Raw genomic sequence first — 20462 nt, 5'->3', positions numbered from 1 at the left:
GTGGGGTGAAAATGCTCACTACACCCCTTAATAAATGCCTTGAGGGGTGCAGTTTCCATAATGGGGTCACTTCCCAGGGGTTTATTTTTATTATTTCACATCTGAGCCTCTGCAGTTGTGAACCAATACTTTGTAAATCGCCAAATTAGGCCTCAATTTTACATGGTACGCTTTCACTCCTGAGCCTGGTCGACTGTCCAAGCAAAAGATTAGGGCCACATGTAGGGTGTTTCTAAAACCAGGAAACCCAGCATAATAATTAGAGAGCTGTCTTGTTATGGTGGCACAAGCCGGGCACCACATATTGTCCACATATCTGTGGAAAAAATCCAATTTTCACTCTGCAACATCGAGTTCACACTAATTTCTACAAAACACCTGCAGGGTTAACATGCTCACCACACCCCTAGGTAAATGCATTGAGGGGTGTAGTTTCCAAAATTGGGTCACTTCTGGGGGGTTTCCACTGTTTTGGGCCCACAGGCGCCCAGAAACCAATCCAGCAACATCTGCACTCCAAATGGCGGTCCTTCCCTTCTGAGCCCTGCCGTGTGCCCAAACAGCAGTTTATGACCACATATGGGGTATTGCCGTACTCGGTAGAAATTGCTTTACAAATGTTGGGTTCATTTTTTTCCTTTATTTGTTGCGAAAATTAAAAAATTTGCGCTAAAGCTACGTCTTATTGAAGAAAAAGGATCGTTTTTATTTTCACTGCCCAATTCTAATAAATTCTATGAAACATCTGTGGGGTCAAAATGCTCACTACACCCCTAGATGAATTCCTCAAGAGGTGTAGTTTCCTAAATGGTGTCACTTTTTGGGCGTTTTCATTGTTTTTTCCCCTCAGGGGCTTTGCAAATGTGACATGGCCGCCGCAAACCATTCCTGCTCAATGTGATCTCCAAAAGCCAAATAGCGCTCTTTCCCTTCTAAGCCAAGCCGTGTCTCCAAACAGCCGTTTATTACCACATGTGTGGCATTGTTTTACTCGGGAGAAATTGCTTTACAAATTTTGTGGTGCTTTTTCTCCTTCAGTCCTTGTGGAAATTAGTAAAAATAAGCTAAACCTACATTTTCTTTGAAAAAATGTTGATTTTTATTTTCAGGGCCTACTTCCAATAATTTCTGCAAAAAACCTGTGGGGTCAAATCGCTCACTATACTCCTAGATAATTTCCTCAATGGGTGTAGTCTCCAAAATGGGGCCACTTGTGGGGGGTTTCCACTGTTTTGTGTCCTCAGGGACTTCGTAAATGTGACATGGCCTCCGCAAACCATTCCTGCTAAACTTGAGCTCCAAAAGCCAAATAGCGCTCTTTCCCTTCTCAGCCCTGCCGTGTCTCCAAACAACCGTTTATTACTACATGTGGGGTATTGTTTTACTCGGGAGAAATTGCTTTACAAATTTTACGGTGCTTTTTCTCCTTTAGTCCATGTGGAAATGAGAAAAAAAATCGCTAAACCTACATTTTCTTTGAAGAAATGTTGATTTTAATTTTCACGGCCTACTTCCAATAATTTCTGTAAAAAACCTGTGCGGTCAAAATGCTCACTGTACCCCTAGATAATTTCCTTGAGGTGTGTAGTTTCCCAGATGGGGTCACTTTTGGGGGATTTTGACTGTTTTGGCACCGCAAGAGCCCTTCAAACCTGACATGGTGCCTAAAATTTATTTTAACAAAAATAAGGCCCCAAAATCCACTAGGTGTTCCTTTGCTTCTGAGGCCGGTGCTTCAGTCCAGTAGTACGCTACGGCCACATGTGGGATATTTCCTAAAACTGCAGAAACTGGGCAACAAATATTGAGTTGCATTTCTCTGGTAAAACATTCTGTGTTATAAAAAAAATTGTACTAAAAATTTATTTCTGCAAAAAAATATGAAATTTGTAAATTTCACCTCTACTTTGCTTTAATTCCTGTGACATGTGTAAAGGGTTAAGACATTTTCTAAATGCTGTTTTGAATACTTTGAGGGGTGAAGTTTTTAAAATGGGGTGACTTTTTGGGGGTTTCTAATATATAAGGCCCTCAAAGCCACTTCACAACTGAACTGGCCCCTGTAAAAATGGCCTTTTGAAATTTTCTTGAAAATGTGAGAAACTGCTGCTAAAGTTCTAAGCCTTGTAACGTCATAGAAAAATAAAAGGATGTTCAAAAAACGATGCCAATCTAAAGTAGACATATGGGGGATGTTAATTAGCAACAATTTTGTGTGGTATTACTGCCTGTCTTACAAGCAGATACATTTAAATTGAGAAAAATGCTAATTTTTGCAATTTTTCGCTAAATTTTGGTGTTTTTCACAATTAAATACTGAACATATCGAGCAAATTTTGCCAGTAACTTAAAGTCCAATGTGTCACGAGAAAACAATCTCAGAATCGCTTGGATAGGTGAAAGCATTCCGGAGTTATTACCACATAAAGTGACACATGTCAGATTTGAAAAATGAGGCTCGGTCAGGAAGGTCAAAAGTGGCTAAAGAGGGAAGGGGTTAAAATACTTAATGTGTAGAAATACAATGTAAAACATGGTGTTTGAGATAATCAGGGATTGAGTAGCAATACAATAAAGCCTCTCCTTTGTCTAAAGTGTCATTCGGCAGCCCGTTGGGAAGCTTTTCTTTGCTGGAACAGAAACTGCTACTCAGTGGAGTGGATACATGGAAGGAGCAGTGCAAGCTGGGGAGAGAGCAGCCAGAGAGGTACAATTACTCCACATTTTTTTGTAAAATAATTATAGAAGTAATTGAAAATAAAAGAAGAAATGTTTGCTGTGGCGGAGACACCTACAATTACAACAGCAGCAGAAAGTTGTAATAGATATTCCTAGAGGTGAGTGGTGTAATGTGCGTGTCTCTCTAATTATCGTTAAAAGACCATCATCCACAGAAGATCTCAACATGCATTTCTGCTGCTCTTCTGACCTTATGGTATGAAAGGAACATCTTGTAGAATATTGAAGATGTTGATTAAAATTAAATGAAACGCATGAATCTACAGACATTGTTCTCATTATCTAAATCAAATGTTTTAATGAGGATGTGATTCCATTTAGATGGTGTTTTATTCTGGTTAAACTTCTCAGCTAACTTCATACCATTGCAATTATCATGACCGTTTAATGCTTTAGAGCCCTCTAGTGGAGGTTGCAGCCAATTGCACATTACAAATTTGCATGACCTCAATCACACTTGTTTATTTGGAATCTACTGCTTATTCTTTTCCATACAGAATATTTGTCATATACAGAGCCCAAGTTCTTTTATGAAGCAGTTCACACATCAATATTTCTATACGGCAATATTTCTACATGCTTTCTGTATTTTTCTATATGCGGCCTGCTCCATTAGATGCCGTATTATGACTATATTCATTCCATAGAAGTCAATGGAGACAGAAAAATCTAAATACATAATGTTAAGCCATATTTTTTATGTCTATTTACTTCTGTGGGGAGTATCAATACATTGGGAGGGTTGTCACAGAAAGACGACCCTATTTTTAAAAAGAAGCCATGGCTTCTCTGTCAGCCGCAATCAGCTGTTATCCTAAGGCAAAGTCACGTCAGGCTATACATTTGCTCAAATGAAAGGCTGTCCAGGTAATACATGAATGCGGAATATATAGACAGGGATTGTCTGTAGAAGACAGCGCCTTTAACCATAGAACATGCCGCGTATTTATCTCCTTTTTTAGGATCTTCCAAATACAGAATGAATGTAGACACGAAATACACTGATGTGAATGAGGCCTCATACTGTTCACACTTTGAACTTATGGTCACTTTATTGTATCCGTTATTGTTATTTTTCTTTTGCCGACTTGTACCCTGTTACTTTTATTTTTCTTATATCTTCATTGTTCCTCTCTCACTTCAATTATTTAAGGTTTTATGTAACTAAAGCTTATTTGTTGTATAACTTTATGCAACTATCTATTATACTTTTTGTATCAGTTTCTCACAGTTTTCAAGTCTTATTCAGTCCCTGGAAAGGTGTCCTGACCCTGTCCTGCTCACACAGCTCACCTGTACTGTAACAAGATTGGCTCCTGTGTGAGCAACATATTTTCAGGACAGGTATTTCAACCTCTGAATGTAGAATACAGAAATGTTTTCAATAATTGAGACCTGTGAGGTGTTGATTCCTGAAGTTTATTAGAAACTTGTGTAAAGTTTTTGTTATACAGGGAATACATTTTATTTACGTAAAACATGAAAACTTTAATGTCACAGGGATGATAAATGTTTTCTTATGTCTATTGATAATCTGAATACACCATTTATTAACACTTCTAAGTTCGGGTTCCGCAGTGTATCCGACCTGTAGCACCTTCCGTCCGAAAAAACGCACTAAATTTTGGTTCTGTATTTCGGACGGAATTTCCGCTGCGTAAAAAAAGGGCTCATACTTACCCCCTCCTTCATTACACGTCCGCTCCGGCCTCCTACGATGAAGTTGCAGGCCATGTGACGCTGCAGCCTGTGATTGGCTGCAGCGGTCACATAGGATGAAACGTCATCCCAGGAGGCCAGACTACAGGAAGAAGGAGAGCGTTCTGGCTAAGTATGTATTTGTTTTTTTCCAGAGTTGTGATTTTTACGGCGTAATCACAACACTTGGCTTTAGGGGGGATTCACACGAGCGTGATTTTCGTGCGTGCAGGCCGCGTATTTTTCGCGCGCCACGCACAGCCCTATAGAAGTCAATGGGGCAGTTCAAACAGTGCGTGATTTGTGCGCAGCGTTTGTTCGCTGCGTACAAAACGCGACAGATTCAATATCTCCGCGTATTTCGCGCATCACGCACCCATTGAAGTCAATGGGTGCGTGAAAACCACGCAGGTCGCACGGAAGCACTTCCGTGCGAACCGACTGAAACAGCGCACCAGCTGTCAAAAGGATGAATGTAACCAGAAAAGCACCACGTGCTTTTCTGTTTCCAAACATCCAAATGGAGTGTCTTTGAGATGAGCGAACACGGACAATCGAACCGAACTTCACCGGGTTCGGTCGAACTCGTTTTGGCCGAACCCGGCAAAATTTCCGGTACGCGACGTCAGGAGATAGTCACTGTCCAGGGTGCTGAAAGAGTTAAACTGTTTCAGCACCATGGACAGTGACTACCGATCCCAATAAACATGAACCTGTACAAAAAAACGAAGTTCTGACTTACCGATAACTCCCGGCTTCTTCCTCCAGTCTGACCTCCCGGGATGACAATCCAAGTGACAGCTCCAGCCAATCACAGGCCAAGCACAGGCTGCAGCGGTCACATGGACTGCGGCGTCATCCAGGGAGGTGGGGCCCGATGTCAAGAGAGGCGCGTCACCAAGGACGCGTCACCAAGGCAACGGCCGGGAGGGAAGTTCTCGGTAAGTACGAACTTTTTCTTTTTTTTTTAACAGGTTTCTCGATACTGTGTTCGGCATTCACTGTCGAGGGTGCTGAAAGAGTTACTGCCGATCAGTTAGCTCTTTCAGCACCTTGGACAGTGACGGCCGTCGACTAGCCTCATCTCTATGATGGCGGCTGCGCGAAAATCACGCAGCCGCGCATCATACACGGATGACACACGCAGCTGTCAAATCGTTTTTGCGCGCGCAAAACGCTGCGTTGTTTGCGCGCGCAAAAACGCACCGTTCGTCTGAATCTGCCCTTATGTTGCAGGTTTTGCATCCACATTGACTTCAATAGGGAAAACCCGCAACAGAAAATCAACGACAACAAAGCACAAATTGACATGCTGTGGATTTCAATTCCGCACCGTAGCTCAATTTATAAACATTTACGCTGCTGTTTTTTTCTGCAGCGTGGGCGTGACATTTACTAAATCTCATCCACTTTGCTGCTACTGTAAATGCTGCAGAATTTCCGTACACAATTCCTTTGCGGAAATTCTGCAGTGTTTTTACGCTACGTGGGAACGCGGCCTAAGGCCTCGCTCACATCTGCATTCAGTATTTCAGTTGCTCTACTCCGTCATGGGAGCAGAGCAACAAAAAACGGAAGCACTGTATCTGTTGACACCATCGGCGCCCAAGGGAACCCGTTGACTTTAATCGGTTTCGTCGAGTTTCCTCCATGGTGTCTGCTGTTTTACTGAACTCTGCATTCTGCACTATTTTGTTTGCCATTTTTGACCAGAATTGTGATGGAGGCCCCTAACGGAGCCTTCAACGCAGATGTGAATGAAGCCTAACAGGTAGAGTAAAGTAATAATTTTATAGATGAAGTATACATGTGAAGTATTCACAATGGAGTAACACTGATCTTGTGCTTCATGTGTATCTATAACAGATTTTTTTAATCCTAGATATAGGCCAGTGTTAACTAAATGTATGTTTATTTCAAATTTGTTATAAGGATCAGAGCTCAGTTTCTCTCACAATTTGCTTTCCTATACAACAAAGTCAAGATAGCTGAACCCATACCCATATCTTACAGCTCCCATACAGACCTCCGGGTCAGAGCAATATATTAAGGAATTAACTAGGGTGCATCTCTTTCTATATTTGTGTACTAAAACTGAAAAGGTTTGTCCAGGGTTCGGGCATTTTTCAAAAACCTTTTACGTGTAAAAAATAGAAAAATAAAAAACTTTGTAATATACTTCTTCTTTTTTTCCCCTGCGGCTTGTTTCCGTTTAAGCCATGTGCTGACTAGGCTATGGTGACCTTGCATCTATAGTGACGTAACTTCCCTCAGAAATCATCGGACAGCTGTCGCGTGACTTTACATAACTATTTATGGAAAATTGAATACTTTCGTTTTTTCTAGTTTCTACAGATACAAGCGATTTAAAAAAAAATGCCCAGACCTGAACACAAAGCTAATTTTAAAAATGCATGAAAATTCCTCTTACGGCTTGTTTACACGTAACGGAATTACTGCGTTTTTTCCATACGGAATTGCGGGCGGAAAACACGCAGCAGAATACAGTAGCAGCAAAGTGGGTGAGATTTAACATATGTCATCCACAATACTGCATAAAATTTCCATCCAGAAATTCACCTGCGGTGCATATATTTCGTACCACAGCAAGACAATTCCTGCTGTGGAAAGTGGACTGAATGGCTGAAATCCACCCCTTTGTCTGCTAGTTTCAACTGAAATGATTCAGAAATTTTCTGCAGCAATTCCGTTACGTGTGGACAAGCTCTTAGGCCGGATTTCCACGTAGAGTAAATGCTGCGGAATTTCCGCAACGGAATTGTGTGCGGAAATTCCGCAGCATTTACAGTAGCAGCAAAGTGGATGAGATTCAGAAAGTCTCATGCCCACGCTGTGGAAACAAAACGCACCGTAAACGTTAATAAATTGACCTGTGGTGCAGAATTTAATTACGCAGCATGTCCATTTAGGATGTGTTTTTGCCGATTATCCGTTGCAGGTTTTCCCCATTGAATTCAATGGCGATGCAAAACCCACAACAGAAAGTCAAGTGTTGCGACTTTTGCAGCAAATTCACAGCGATTACGCTGCAAAAACCACAACTACTGGGGGAAAAAAAATCATACTTATCCAGAACACCCTCCTTCTTCCTGTAGTCCGGCCTCCTAGTATGACGTTGCATCCCATGTGACTGCTGCAGCTAATCACAGGCTGCAGCGTCACATGGCCTGCAATGTCATCCAGGGAGGCCGGAGCGGACGTCAGAGGAGGGAGGGGGGAGTAAGTATGAACGGCTTTCTTCCACAGCGGATATTCCGTTTGAAAAAAACCGCACCACATTGTGCGGAATGTACCTCGGGTTCCAGGTTGGACATGCTGCATGATTTTTACGCAGCGTATCCGCTCCATCTGAACCCGGCCATCTTATGCCTGCAGGACAATCAGCAGATTTTAATCTGTTTTACACCTATATGTCTGTTGTCTATTCACAGAACATAAATAGCTGTCTTTATTTCACATTCCACGCCTTGGAGAGCATTTCCAGTACTAACATTTTATTAAGGAATTGCGGTAGAAGTAATTCCCTAATATATTCTTTTAAGTTGCTGCAAAGGTGGATCTTAATTTTAATTGGGAAAGGAAGGATGATTTGTTTTATATGCTAAGCTTAAAACTCTTTTTTTAAATATTCTCCAAAAAGTTATTTTTTTATTCTGCTAATCTATCATTTACATTTTCAACCCTAATCAACATTTAGTAAAAACTGTTCTATTGAAATCATTATGTGCTTTCATACTGTGAAATTATAAAACGGTAAAATGCATTACTAATACTTACAGATAATGTGCAAAATGGGACTCATTCCGGAAAATGAAATATGGTTGCCTGAACCAGAATCTGTGGTAAGTTCTGCATTGCCTACAATTCATATAATTAATGACTGTGCTTAACTCAAGAGAAAAAAAAAATTCATTATCTACAGATTCCCTCTAGCTGAACAATATAAGCTGCGCTCTGCAGGGACAGCTGATGAAAATAGAAGCTGGTGGGATGCAGCTGTAGGGAAATTGGGCTAATGATTATCATTTGTAAATAAGATATGACTTTATCATGAGCACGCGAGTCCGTATTACAAACACTTAGCAGCTGATCCCTTTTCAGTTTCAGATATTCTGACATGGCCAACTTTACCCAGGATGCAATGCCCCACATTTAAGCTTCCTACTTTCTTTCTGACTCAAGATTAGCACTAGCTGACCCTATTGACTTATAATGGGAATCGTTGGGGTTCTGGTATTTTTGATGGCAAGAATAATGCTTAAAGGGGTTTTCCCACAAACACATGTATCCCCTATCCCCAGATGCTTGCGCGGATGCTCCTTGCTCTTTTTTGCTGAGTTTGGCCAGAAGTGCACATTTGTGGAGCATGCACAGTAGCTACTGGCCCGGTCGCCTCTCGGGTGCTCAATTGAAATGAATAGGACAGCTCTCAGGCATGTGTATTAGCCGTGGAGCTGTCCTATACTGCTGCTGGCGTGGTGTGTGACTGCCAGAGCTAAGCAAGTAGCTCTGACAATCCTGTCACACATCAAGGTATTGTAATTCATGTACAGGTGATCTCCCTGAGCAACATAAAATAATTTTGCCAGAGGAAGAGTATCAGGTCTGTTCAGCCAACTTCGCATCACAGAGTGTAACGTTATCTCGTACTGTCTCTGACTAGTAGCATTCTTTTCTCTTCTGTAAGCATATGACTCTTTTACTGACCGGAAAACGGAGCATTACTAGTCAGATCTCGGAGACAGGACGAGATAACGTTAAACTCTGTAATGTGGAGGTGGCTGAACAGACCTATGAAATCTCATACTCCTCTTCTGGCAAACTTCTATTATGTTGATCTGGAGGGGAGCACAACTATGATGTATGAAAGGGCCTTCAGAAGTATTTGTTTAGCTCAGCAAGTAAAGCAAGCCAGCAATACGGAAGCAAAATCAGTATTCCAGTTCTATACTGTTGCACTCGGGAAGTGGACACAGAGATATAGACAAGAGAGAGAGACTCAGACAGACACAGGAATAGATAGGACATATAGTACCAGTCAAACGTTTGGACACACCTTTCAAAAATAACTTTGAAACAAATCCGAATTAGTTTTTTATTTTAGATTCTTCAAAGTAGCCCCCTTTTGCTTTGATGACCGCTTTGCACACTCTTGGCATTCTCTCAATCAGCTTTATGAGGTAGTCACCTGGAATAATTCTCAATGAACAGGTATGGCTTGTCAAGAGTTCATTTGTTGAATTTCTTGCCTTCAGTGGTAGGATTGGTATACACTTATATATATAGTGTTTATCCCTATTCAACTACTGTTCTAATCCACATTATGGCAAGAACTATTCAACTAAGTAAAGGAAAACAACAGTCCATCATTACTTTCAGATATGAAGGTCAATCAATCCAGAAAATGTCAAGAACTTTAAAGGTATCCTCAAGTGCAGTCATGAAAACCATCAAACGCTACGATGAAACTGTCTCTCATGAGGACCGCCCCAGAAAAGGAAGACCAAGTGTTACCTTTGCTGCAGAGGAGAAGTTTATTAGAGTTACCAGTCTCAGAAATCGCAAATTAACAGAGCCTCAGATTAGAGCCACATAAATGCTTAACAGAGATCAAGTACCAGACACATCTCAACATCGACTCTTCAGAGGAGACTGCGAGAATAAGGACTTTATGGTCGAATTTCTGCAATGAAGCCACCACTTCGCAACAAGAAGAAAGAATTGCTTAGACTGAGAAACACAAGGAATGGACATTAGACTAGTGGAAATCAATAATTTGGTCTCATGAGTCAAAATTTTGGATTGTTGGTTCCAACCGCAATGTTTTTGTCAGATGCAGAAAAGGTGAGCCGACGGTTTCTACATGCGTGATTCCCACCGTGAAGCATGGAGATGGTGTGGGGGTGCTTTCTTGGTGACACTGTTGGTGATTTATTCAAAATTCAAGGAACACTTTACTAGCATGAATACCACAGCATTCTGCAACGACATGCCATCCCATCTGGTTTGCGTTTAGTGGGACCATCGCTTGTTTTTCAACAGGACAATGACCCCAAACAAACCTCCAGGCTATGTAAGAGCTTTTTGACCAAGAATGAGAGTGATGCAGTGCTATGTCAGATGACATGGCCTCCACAATCACCTGACTTAAAGGGGTTGTCCGAGATATATTTTTATTTTAAAGTTAAACACACAATGCACACATTAAGTATTCCCTAATATACTTACCTGTGCAATCTTGCTTCTGTTCTCCGTTCTGGCAGCTCTTTTCTGCCGATCACATGTCTTCTGACGTCACGTTTTCTTCCTCCTCCACTGTCGTGTCGTGTCCCGATCACATGGTCTCGCCCCAGCGAGACCTCGGATGGGACACGACACGTCACTGGAGACGTGACATTTCTGCGCGTGCCCGCCCGCCCAGCCTATGCATCTTTTCACTGTGAACGCGCCTATGCGTGTTCACAGTGAAAAAAGTGAAGAGGGACGGCACCCGCGGACTAGAGAGGTACAGTGGCATCTGTACTTTTAGTTCTTCCCCTATCAAAGCCTACACATAGTAGGCTTTGATAGGGAATTATACAACACTATGCAGCACACGGGTCGCATGCAGCCCTTGAGGCTGTTATCTGCGGCCCGCGGGACACCGTGCACTGTTTAACAACTGGTTCCCGACCGCTGGCTGTATTTTTACGGCCAGCAGTCAGGGACGGGTCCTTAAAACCCGAGCCATAGACTTTCTACGGCTCGGGTTTTAACTTGCTGCCCGCGCGATCGGGCAGCTGAATGTCGGGTCTCCGGCTGTCAGTGACTGCCGGGGACCCTGAGGAGAGGATAGAAGCAGCTTTAGCTGCTTCTGTCTTCTCCGATGTCTTTTTACACAGCGCTCAATGAACGCTGTGTATAGGAATAGAGACAGCAGCAGCGGCGCTGTCTCTATTCCTCCCGGTGATCATGTGATCACATGTGGTCACATGATCACCGGGTGCCGTTACTGACAGACTGCTGCTGGGTCTTACTAGACCCAGCACAGCCCTATTAGTGACAATGGTCACTATGAGAGGGCTGATTTCCCCTGTAACTGGGGCTGCTGTGCAGCTCCAGTTACAGTGGAAAAACATGTAAAAGAAAGAAAAAAAATATATAAAGTTCCCCAAAGGTCTTTTCTGACCTTTGGGGGACAGACCATAGTAAAAAAAAAATAGTAAAGTAAAGTGCAAAAAAAAATACAATAATAAATACACATAAAATACCGTTCCCCCCGCCAATCATTGTTGTAACGCTAGCGCTGACCCAATTACCCTAATATAGACATGTAATATATAAAAATTTACGGTAGACAATGACGATCACAAATAAAAGGTCTATTTTAGGGTAAAACTATGTTATTACGCAAAAAAAAAAATAGCTGAAACGTAAAAAAGCTTTTTTTTTTACTATTATTTTCAAACTTTATGAAAGAAAATTCTAAAATGGCAAAAAAGGTGTGTATAAAAACGATAAAAAATGAAACCTGTATTGTCTACGGAAAAAACGTCGCAAAAATCACGTCGTTAGCCCAACAAATAAAAAAGTTATAGCCATTTAACGAACACGTGCTAAAAATGGCTAAACGGTATCTGGTCCTGAAGGCGCAAAATAGCCCGGTCCTGAACTGGATAAGATCTTCTGGGGTCCTGTATCTAAGCCTACATTGTTAGGGTATGTTCACACGAGGGTGTCCATAACTGCTGAAATTACGGGGATGTTTCCGCCTGTTTTTTTTTAAGCGGAAACAGCGTAGCAAAACTTGTAAAAAACGGCCCGAAAATGCGTACCATTGATTTCAATGGGAGGCGTCGGCATCTTTTTCCCGCGAGCAGTAAAACTGCCTCGTGGGAAAAAGAAGCGACATGCTCCATCTTCGGGCGTTTACGCCTCTGACCTCCCATTGAATTCAATGGGAGGCAGAGAAAGTGTATTTCCGTTGTTTTATGCCCGCGGCACTCAATTGCCGTGGGCGAAAAACATGACGGAAAACGACGCGAAAAACGCAGCAAAAAAAGCCGCAAAAACAAGGCCAAAAAGGCTACGATAAACGCCGCGAAAAACATCGCAAATAAAGCCGCGAAAAAAGAGGCGAAAAACGCCACGAAAGACGCAACGAAAAACGCAGAAAAAAAAACGCAAACAGCGACGCAAAAAAAAGAGGCGAAAAAGGACGCAAAAAAGGCTACGATAAACGCCACGGAAAACATCGCGGAAAAAGCCGCAAACAAAGAGGCAAAGAACGCCGCGAAAAACTACTGGGAAAACGCCACGAAAGACGCAACGAAAAACGCAGCAAAAATAGCCGCAAACAACGATGCAAAAAAAGAAACGATACGAAAAAGGCTACGATAAACGCAACGGAAAACACAGCAAAAAAAGACGCAAACAAACAAGCAAAAAACGCCAAGATAAACTAAGCGAAAACCGGCCCGAACAAAGCGGCAAACAAAACCGCAACCAAAGCCGCAAACAGCGCACAAAAAACTCCGGGAATAATGACGCAAAAATCAACGTGCAGGGAGAGGAATATCTGCCGCAAACTTCAAGACGGAATTTTGAGGCAGATATTCCTCCGGCAAAAAAACTCTGTGTGAACATAGCCTTAGTGGAGAGAGACATGAGATAGAAGAGGGTGGACGAGGGTGAGGGAGACACGAAGAGGTTTATAGCCCTGAAAAGAGAAAGAAAACATAAATGTGAAAAACATAATGGGGGGAGAACATTTGCTCATCATCCTTCAAGAATGTCAGCAAGAAGACAAGTCCAGTGAAGGAGGTCAGCGGGGAGGAGCAAGGACAGCTCACGTGAACTCTTGGAAGGTACGTGCACGCTCATTGCAGCCTGCAATGAGCGTGCACGGGAAAAAAGTTTCATAACAAGGAAAGATCAACAAACCAGACCTGAACTGCATGTAAACAAACCGTGCTAAATTCAAAGAAGAAATGTGCTAAGTAGAATTTTTTTTTCAAATAATGCTTTATTTAGGTTGTCTGTATAAGGGGTAATGTATGACAGAGTTTTTGAAAAAATGTTGGTATCTCGGACAACCCCTTTAAACCTAATTAAGATGGTTTGTAGGAGGAGTTGGACCTCAGAGTGAAGGAAAAGCAGCTGACAAGTGCTCATCACCTCTGGAAACTCCTTCAAGACTGTTGGCAAACCCTTCCAGGTGACTACCGCATGAAGCTGTTTGAGAGAAATATAACATTATTTAACCCCCACAGTGAGCGCAGTAAATAAAAAATACGCCAGAATCACTGTTTTTGATCACCTCGTCTCACAAAAAATGCAATAAAAAGTTATCAAAAAGTCTTATGTACCCCAAAATGGTACCATTAAAAACCACAGCTCGCCCCACACAAAACAAGCCCTCACACTGTTCAATCATCGGAAAAAATAAAAAGTTATGGCTCTCAGAATATAGTGACACAAATCAATTTTTATTTTTAATAATTCTTTTTTTCCTTGTAAAGGTAATAAAACGTAAAAAAAATAAAAAACATATCTCTGTAATCGTAGTGACCCAAAGAATAAAGTTAACATGTCATTTTTAACGCACGGTGAACGCCGTAAAAACAAAGCTCATTTTCCCATTCCACCCAGCAAAGATTTTTTTCCAATATCCCAGTACAGTATATGGTACAATAAATTGTGCCGTGAAAAACTACAACTTGTCCCACAAAAAACAAGCCCACAAATGGCTATATCGATCGAAAAATAAAAAAAAGTTATGACTTTTGGAATGTGGGTAGGATATAAAGCAACTGTATCTCAAAAAGTATTTAGAAAGTTGCACAAAACACACTGATTTAAAATAAATATATATATATATATATATATATATATATATACACTACCGTTCAAAAGCTTAGGGTCACTTAGAAATTTCCTTATTTTTGCAAGAAAAGCACAGTTTTTTTCAATGAAGATAACATTAAATTAATCAGAAATACACTCTATACATTGTTAATGTGCTGAATGACTATTCCAGCTGAAAACGTCTGGTTTTTAATGCAATATCTACATAGGTGTATAGAGGCCCATTTCCAGCAACCATCACTCCAGTGTTCTAATGGTACATTGTGTTTGCTAACTGTGTTAGAAGGCTAATAGATGATTAGAAAACACTTGAAAACCCTTGTGCAATTATGTTAGCACCGCTGTAAACAGTTTTGCTGTTTAGAGGAGCTATAAAACTGACCTTCCTTTGAGCTCGTTGAGAATCTGGAGCATTACATTTGTGGGTTCGATTAAACTCTCAAAATGGCTAGAAAAAGAGAGCTTTCATGTGATACTCGACAGTCTATTCTTGTTCTTAGAAATGAAGGCTATTCCATGCGAGAAATTGCCAAGAAACTGAAGATTTCCTACAACAGTGTGTACTACTCCCTTCAGAGGACAGCACAAACAGGCTCTAACCAGAGTGGAAAGAGAAGTGGGAGGCCCCGCTGCACAACTGAGCAACAAGACAAGTACATTAGAGTCTCTAGTTTGAGAAATAGACGCCTCACAGGTCCTCAACTGGCAGCTTCATTAAATAGTACACACAAAACGCCAGTGTCAACGTCTACAGTGAAGAGGCGACTCCGGGATGCTGGCCTTCAGGGCAGAGTGGCAAGAAAAAGCCATATCTGAGACTGGCTAATAAAAGGAAAAGATTAATATGGGTAAAAGCACACAGACATTGGACAGAGGAAGATTGGAAAAAAGTGTTATGGACAGACGAATCAAAGTTTGAGGTGTTTGGATCACACAGAAGAACATTTGTGAGACGCAGAACAACTGAAAAGATACTGGAAGAGTGCCTGACGCCATCTGTCAAGCATGGTGGAGGTAATGTGATCGTCTGGGGTTGCTTTGGTGCTGGTAAAGTGGGAGATTTGTACAAGGTAAAAGGGATTTTGACTAAGGAAGGCTATCACTCCATTTTGCAACGCCATGCCATACCCTGTGGACAGCTCTTGATTGGAGCCAATTTCATCCTACAACAGGGCAATGACCCAAAGCACACCTCCAAATTATGCAAGAACTATTTAGGGAAGAAGCAGGCAGCTGGTATTCTATCTGTAATGGAGTGGCCAGCGCAGTCACCAGATCTCAACCGCATAGAGCTGTTGTGGGAGCAGCTTGACCGTATGGTACGCAAGAAGTGCCCATCAAGTCAATCCAACTTGTGGGAAGGGCTTCTGGAAGCATGGGGTGAAATTTCTCCCAATTACCTCAGCAAATTAACAGCTAGAATGCCAAAGGTCTGCAATGCTGTAATTGCTGCAAATGGAGCATTCTTTGACGAAAGCAAAGTTTGAAGGAGAAAATTATTATTTGTAATAAAAATCATTATTTCTAACCTTGTCAATGTCTTGACTATATTTTCTAGTCATTTTGCAACTCATTTGATAAATATATGTATGAGTTTTCATGGAAAACACAAAATTGTCTGGGTGACTCCAAACTTTTGAACGGTAGTGTATATATATATATATATATATATATATATATATATATATATTTCATAGGTGTATATAGCATTTAAAGCAGTCAGAGTTTTGTTTTTCTGATGCAGAGCACCAAATAATCTACATAGACATGGAGTTAAAGTGGCCCTCCGGTTTCAGGACACAATTCTAAATGTGATGGGGTACATGGAGTAATATTACCTGGTGCCCTCCAATTGCACCCCCCCCCCTCCTCTGCCATGGATCTGCTGTTTTAGGGTTCCATCTGTTTTGCCTCAAAATGGCTGCAGCGCTGTCTAAGGCACTCCCCGTGTTTACGGATTGGATGGAACTGCTCACAAATGTTGCCCTGGAACTGACGGGTCGCGTTAAATTATAAAATTCTGGCTGCCTGTAGCCACCACTAGAGGGAGCACACTGGATACTGTTTAACTCCTTACAGTACCATCTATTTTGGGCCTTTGGGACTTCTTGTTTTTTTTGTTTTTTCATCGTCGCATTCCAAGAATCCTTTTTATTTTTCCATCAATGTAGTTGTATAAGGTGCTTGTTTTTGCAGGATGAGTTGTATTTTTTAATGGCGCCATTATTTGACCGAAAAACAACAGATTGTTAAAAGGTAGACATACACTTCAAGCTTTAATGTAATCCTTATGTGGTAAAGGGTAAAACATACAAACCAATGGTGCTTTTAAGCAATATAGACCATGAAAGAAAACTATCACAGCTTATTCATGCCTTTTAGACTTGTTTCATACACAATGTCATTATTTTTTTTTGGGGGGGGAAAATGCACGTGTTTTCTTCTTTGGTCTAAAACGCTCCAGCCAGATGTTAGTTTAAAGTCTATATTGAAATATGACAATGACTACATACTTAGCATTATATTTTTTAGTTCTTGTAGCTTTTAAGGTTTTTTTTTTGGGGGGGGGTTCAGCATTCACTAGGTATGGTGTTTTTTTTGGGATTTTAAATAAAACTTCCAAAACATCTCAGTAGTTTTTGGCATGATTATCATGCTGGTTACCATAGTTCCAATGTATGAAAATATTGAATCTTTCTAAACACTTGTACTGTGTATGGCCAAATATCCACAAAATTCATCTAGTAAAAAAACTATAAACAAGCAAATGCAAATAGTACAGTATAACACATTCTCATTAATAATAAAGTCAAAGTTCAGCATAGAAGCAACAAACAAAGCAAGCGAGCTTACATACTGACAAAACAGAAAATATTGGACAAATTTGTTAATCTGTTTTATATCCCTTCATAGACGTTGCCATACTGTAAAACCAACAGTTGAAAGATTTTTTTTTAAGCCAAAACCGTAACAGAGTAAAGGCCGTTTGTATTTTTTGGTCCGTAAACAACGCATCTGCAAAACATGGACAGCACACGAATGGCATCCGTGTTCTGTCCATGGATTTCACATCGCCATGCACTTGAATGGATTAGACAGAGCCGCAAACACGGACAGGAATAGGACCTGTTTTGAGTTTTGCAGCTCGCTCCCACGGTCCCCACATGGATCCTTGAAAACCAATCGTGTGAATGGGACCATAGAAATGAATACGTCAGTGTGCAATCTGTTAATGCATGAGCCCTTAGTTATCCATGTTTAAAAGTACCTTTTTTTAAGCTTAAAAAAATAAACATAACCTTTCGGTTGGAAACACACATTGAGTTTTTGTTGCGGATTTTGGTGCAGATTGGGATGCAGTTTTTTTGAGCCAAAGGCAGGATACAAAAAGGCGGTGTGAACGTAGCCTAACAATCAATAACATTTTATGAAGTCCTGGGGGGTGCCTTGTCATCTAACACTGTGATCTTTCCCTTTCAGGATGTTCCTGCACTACCATTTAAAAGATCCTTCTTGGAAAGAAATCTGCCATCAGCTAAAGGATTTGTTATGTTCATTGGCTGCTCTACATTCATTGCTTCTGCAGCTGCTCTTGGGCTCTTCGCATACAAGAAAGGCTTCATCGCTCGTGTTTAATCAGTTCACGATGCTGTTCTCATTTTTCTTTGAATGATGACAATCAGCTGTTTCTGTTGTGTTATTTGGCATACTGATTATTATTATCTTTTTGTTAAACTAACTAAAAGCCGCACGCCTCTTCAACCTCTTATAGAGAGTTGATTAATACTGATTGTGAAAGTAATATTTTCTAAAAAATGTAAAAATAGGTAATTATATTTTTACATTTTTAATATAAGCTATACCCATGCTTCTTCCAGTTGTTGTGACATTGCCTCAGGTTTATGTACTAAATTCAGAAATACTGGGAACTCTGAAGCATGATACATAAATTCAAGATTGACAAGGGATTAGGTTCTGTGCATATATATATATATATGTTTAATTCCCGGCCCTTCAACCAGAAGCTAGAATAGTTACTATGTACCAGGAATGTTTGGTCACACACATTACCATAGTTCTTTACGGTAGCGTGATGAGCCTACCCACAGTGATGAGCAATGATTTTATAAAAAAAAAAATTCCAGACAAAACTGATACTGTGTTCAGCCTAATGCAGTGCGAGGAGGCGGTGCATGAGTCTCTCTTTGGTGCTCTTTGAATTCCTTGTCATGCACCGCCCCCTCAGACCCAGCACTAGACTGAATATAGAAAAAGGATGTCCCTGATTAATTAAATTCCCCACATTTTACTCTGGAACCTCTCATAAAAAAAAATATAGACCACGTACAGAGCACAGGCTAATTATTGTACAAAACAGACTGTAGTCTTTTGAAGAGTTTGTTTGTCTCCTTGAAGTATATTTTAAAGAGGCTCTGTCACCAGATTCTCAAATCCCTATCTCCTATTGCATGTGATACACGCCCAGTTGGACATAACGGAAAAAAAACGCCCAGTTGTCCATTTGAAACCTCATTTGCATATATATAAAATAGGTCATAACTTGGCCAAAAATGAACGTTTTAAAAAAAAAAAAAAAACGTTACTGTTATCTACATTGCAGCGCCGATCACATGCAATAGGAGATAGGGATTTGAGAATCTGGTGACAGAGCCTCTTTAACGTTTATTTTACTTGTTTTTTTAATGTGTAATATAATGTATAACTAAAACAAAATGACATCAGTACTGTGGATAACGCTCACAGCAGTCATCAATACCATATGTACATTCCACAAGAGCTAGGCCTTTTTCTCCTGATATATCATTATATCTTAAGCAACAGTATTAGGTTACAACAGTTGCAGGTGCCTGACAAATTTATCAAAATGGCACACATGGCATGATAAAACTGGCACAGCTTGCTAAAGCGTGTTAGATACGCTTCTCCTATTTATGCCATCATGACGGTTGTATTAGTATGCTAGTGTTTTGTTCATGCAAACGCGCACGTCTTTCATGAATTTTTGTTCATGTTACGATTTTTCTTAGCCAAACATTCTTTTCTAGAATGTTTTCAAAACTGTCGAGCTAGGCACAAAAAGTGTCTAAAAGACATAATTTAGCACATTTGATTAGTAAATGTCCCTCCATTAACATATATATATATATATATATATATATATATATAAAAATTTGTATTTTCTTTAAATCACTCATCATTTGAATTTTCCAGGCCATCAAAGAGTTTAGGGGACAAAAAGCACAACTATACCTTGTTATTTTTGTATTGATAATACATTTGCTTATAGCTGTGGTGTAGAACTATTCAGTAAGAAATTTGTGTGCAGTTTCATTTTAAATGTGATTTCCAGTTTATCAATAATTTCAGCAGTGATTTAACCCATGTGTCCTTTTATACGTTTATAGTTTGGAATACGTTGCTTTATTTTTTTTAATGTATGTGATCTTTCAGAATAGGAACAGATAATCAATGCTTCCACCAGGAGGTCAACTAAGTTTACTTGAAGATAATGATGACTCAAGGTTTCATTCTTACTACTAGTATTTGTTGTTTGTGTTTAATAGAGGTTTTAAACATAATAGAGATATAATTTTTTTACTATATTAAATATATTGTGTTATAGTCTCACATTGACAATCAATATATACTTCACAGTATTATGAACAAATGAATTTCAATAAAAAAAATAGTATTATGAAATTAAGTCGTATCTGTTTTCTTAGGCTGGGTTCACACGTGGCGGAATTTCACTTAAATTCCGCTGCGGACACTCCGCAGCGTTAATCCGCAGCGGAGCCGTTTCTCCATTGACTTCCACTTTAATTTAGCAGTGTTCGTTTAGACGATGCGTAAAATTCCGCTGCGGAGCAGAGGCTGCGGAGCGGAATTTGGTGTCCGCAGCATGCTCTGTCTGTTGCGGAGCAGTGGCGGACTCATGGCGGAATTTCTCCATTGACTTCAATGGAGATTCTAATTTCCGCAATGAAGTCCGCAGCTGTCATGCACATGTTATGTGTGCTGCGGATGCGTTTTGCTTTTTTAACTTGACATTTCTTCATTCTGGCTGGACCTATGTATTTCTAGGTCTACAGCCAGACTGAGGAAGTCAATGGGGCTCCCGTAATGACGGGAGCATT

The 20462-nt window shown here is 40.5% G+C and overlaps 1 protein-coding gene across 3 annotated transcripts in view; it reads left to right on the top strand.

The window, feature by feature from the left end:
* The window catches only part of LOC142743296 (amine oxidase [flavin-containing] A-like), a 129495-nt gene extending 109470 nt beyond the window's left edge, over positions 1-20025 (top strand). For 2 of the 3 annotated variants that reach the window (XM_075853917.1, XM_075853916.1), the window contains 3 exons: positions 2596-2707; positions 8238-8300; positions 17785-20025. In XM_075853917.1, the coding sequence (XP_075710032.1) occupies positions 2596-2707; positions 8238-8300; positions 17785-17940 (331 nt within the window). In that variant the 3' untranslated portion in view covers positions 17941-20025. Of the gene's footprint in view, positions 1-2595; positions 2708-3960; positions 4084-8237; positions 8301-17784 lie in introns of those variants that run through there. The other variant, XR_012881538.1, reaches the window with a different exon arrangement.
* Positions 20026-20462: the final 437 nt, after the last annotated feature.

The sequence above is a fragment of the Rhinoderma darwinii genome, chromosome 2 (genome assembly GCF_050947455.1).
Source record: "Rhinoderma darwinii isolate aRhiDar2 chromosome 2, aRhiDar2.hap1, whole genome shotgun sequence".
NCBI lineage: Eukaryota > Metazoa > Chordata > Amphibia > Anura > Rhinodermatidae > Rhinoderma > Rhinoderma darwinii.
Note: the sequence above shows the minus strand (reverse complement) of the source record. Positions and strands in the feature narration are given on the sequence as shown.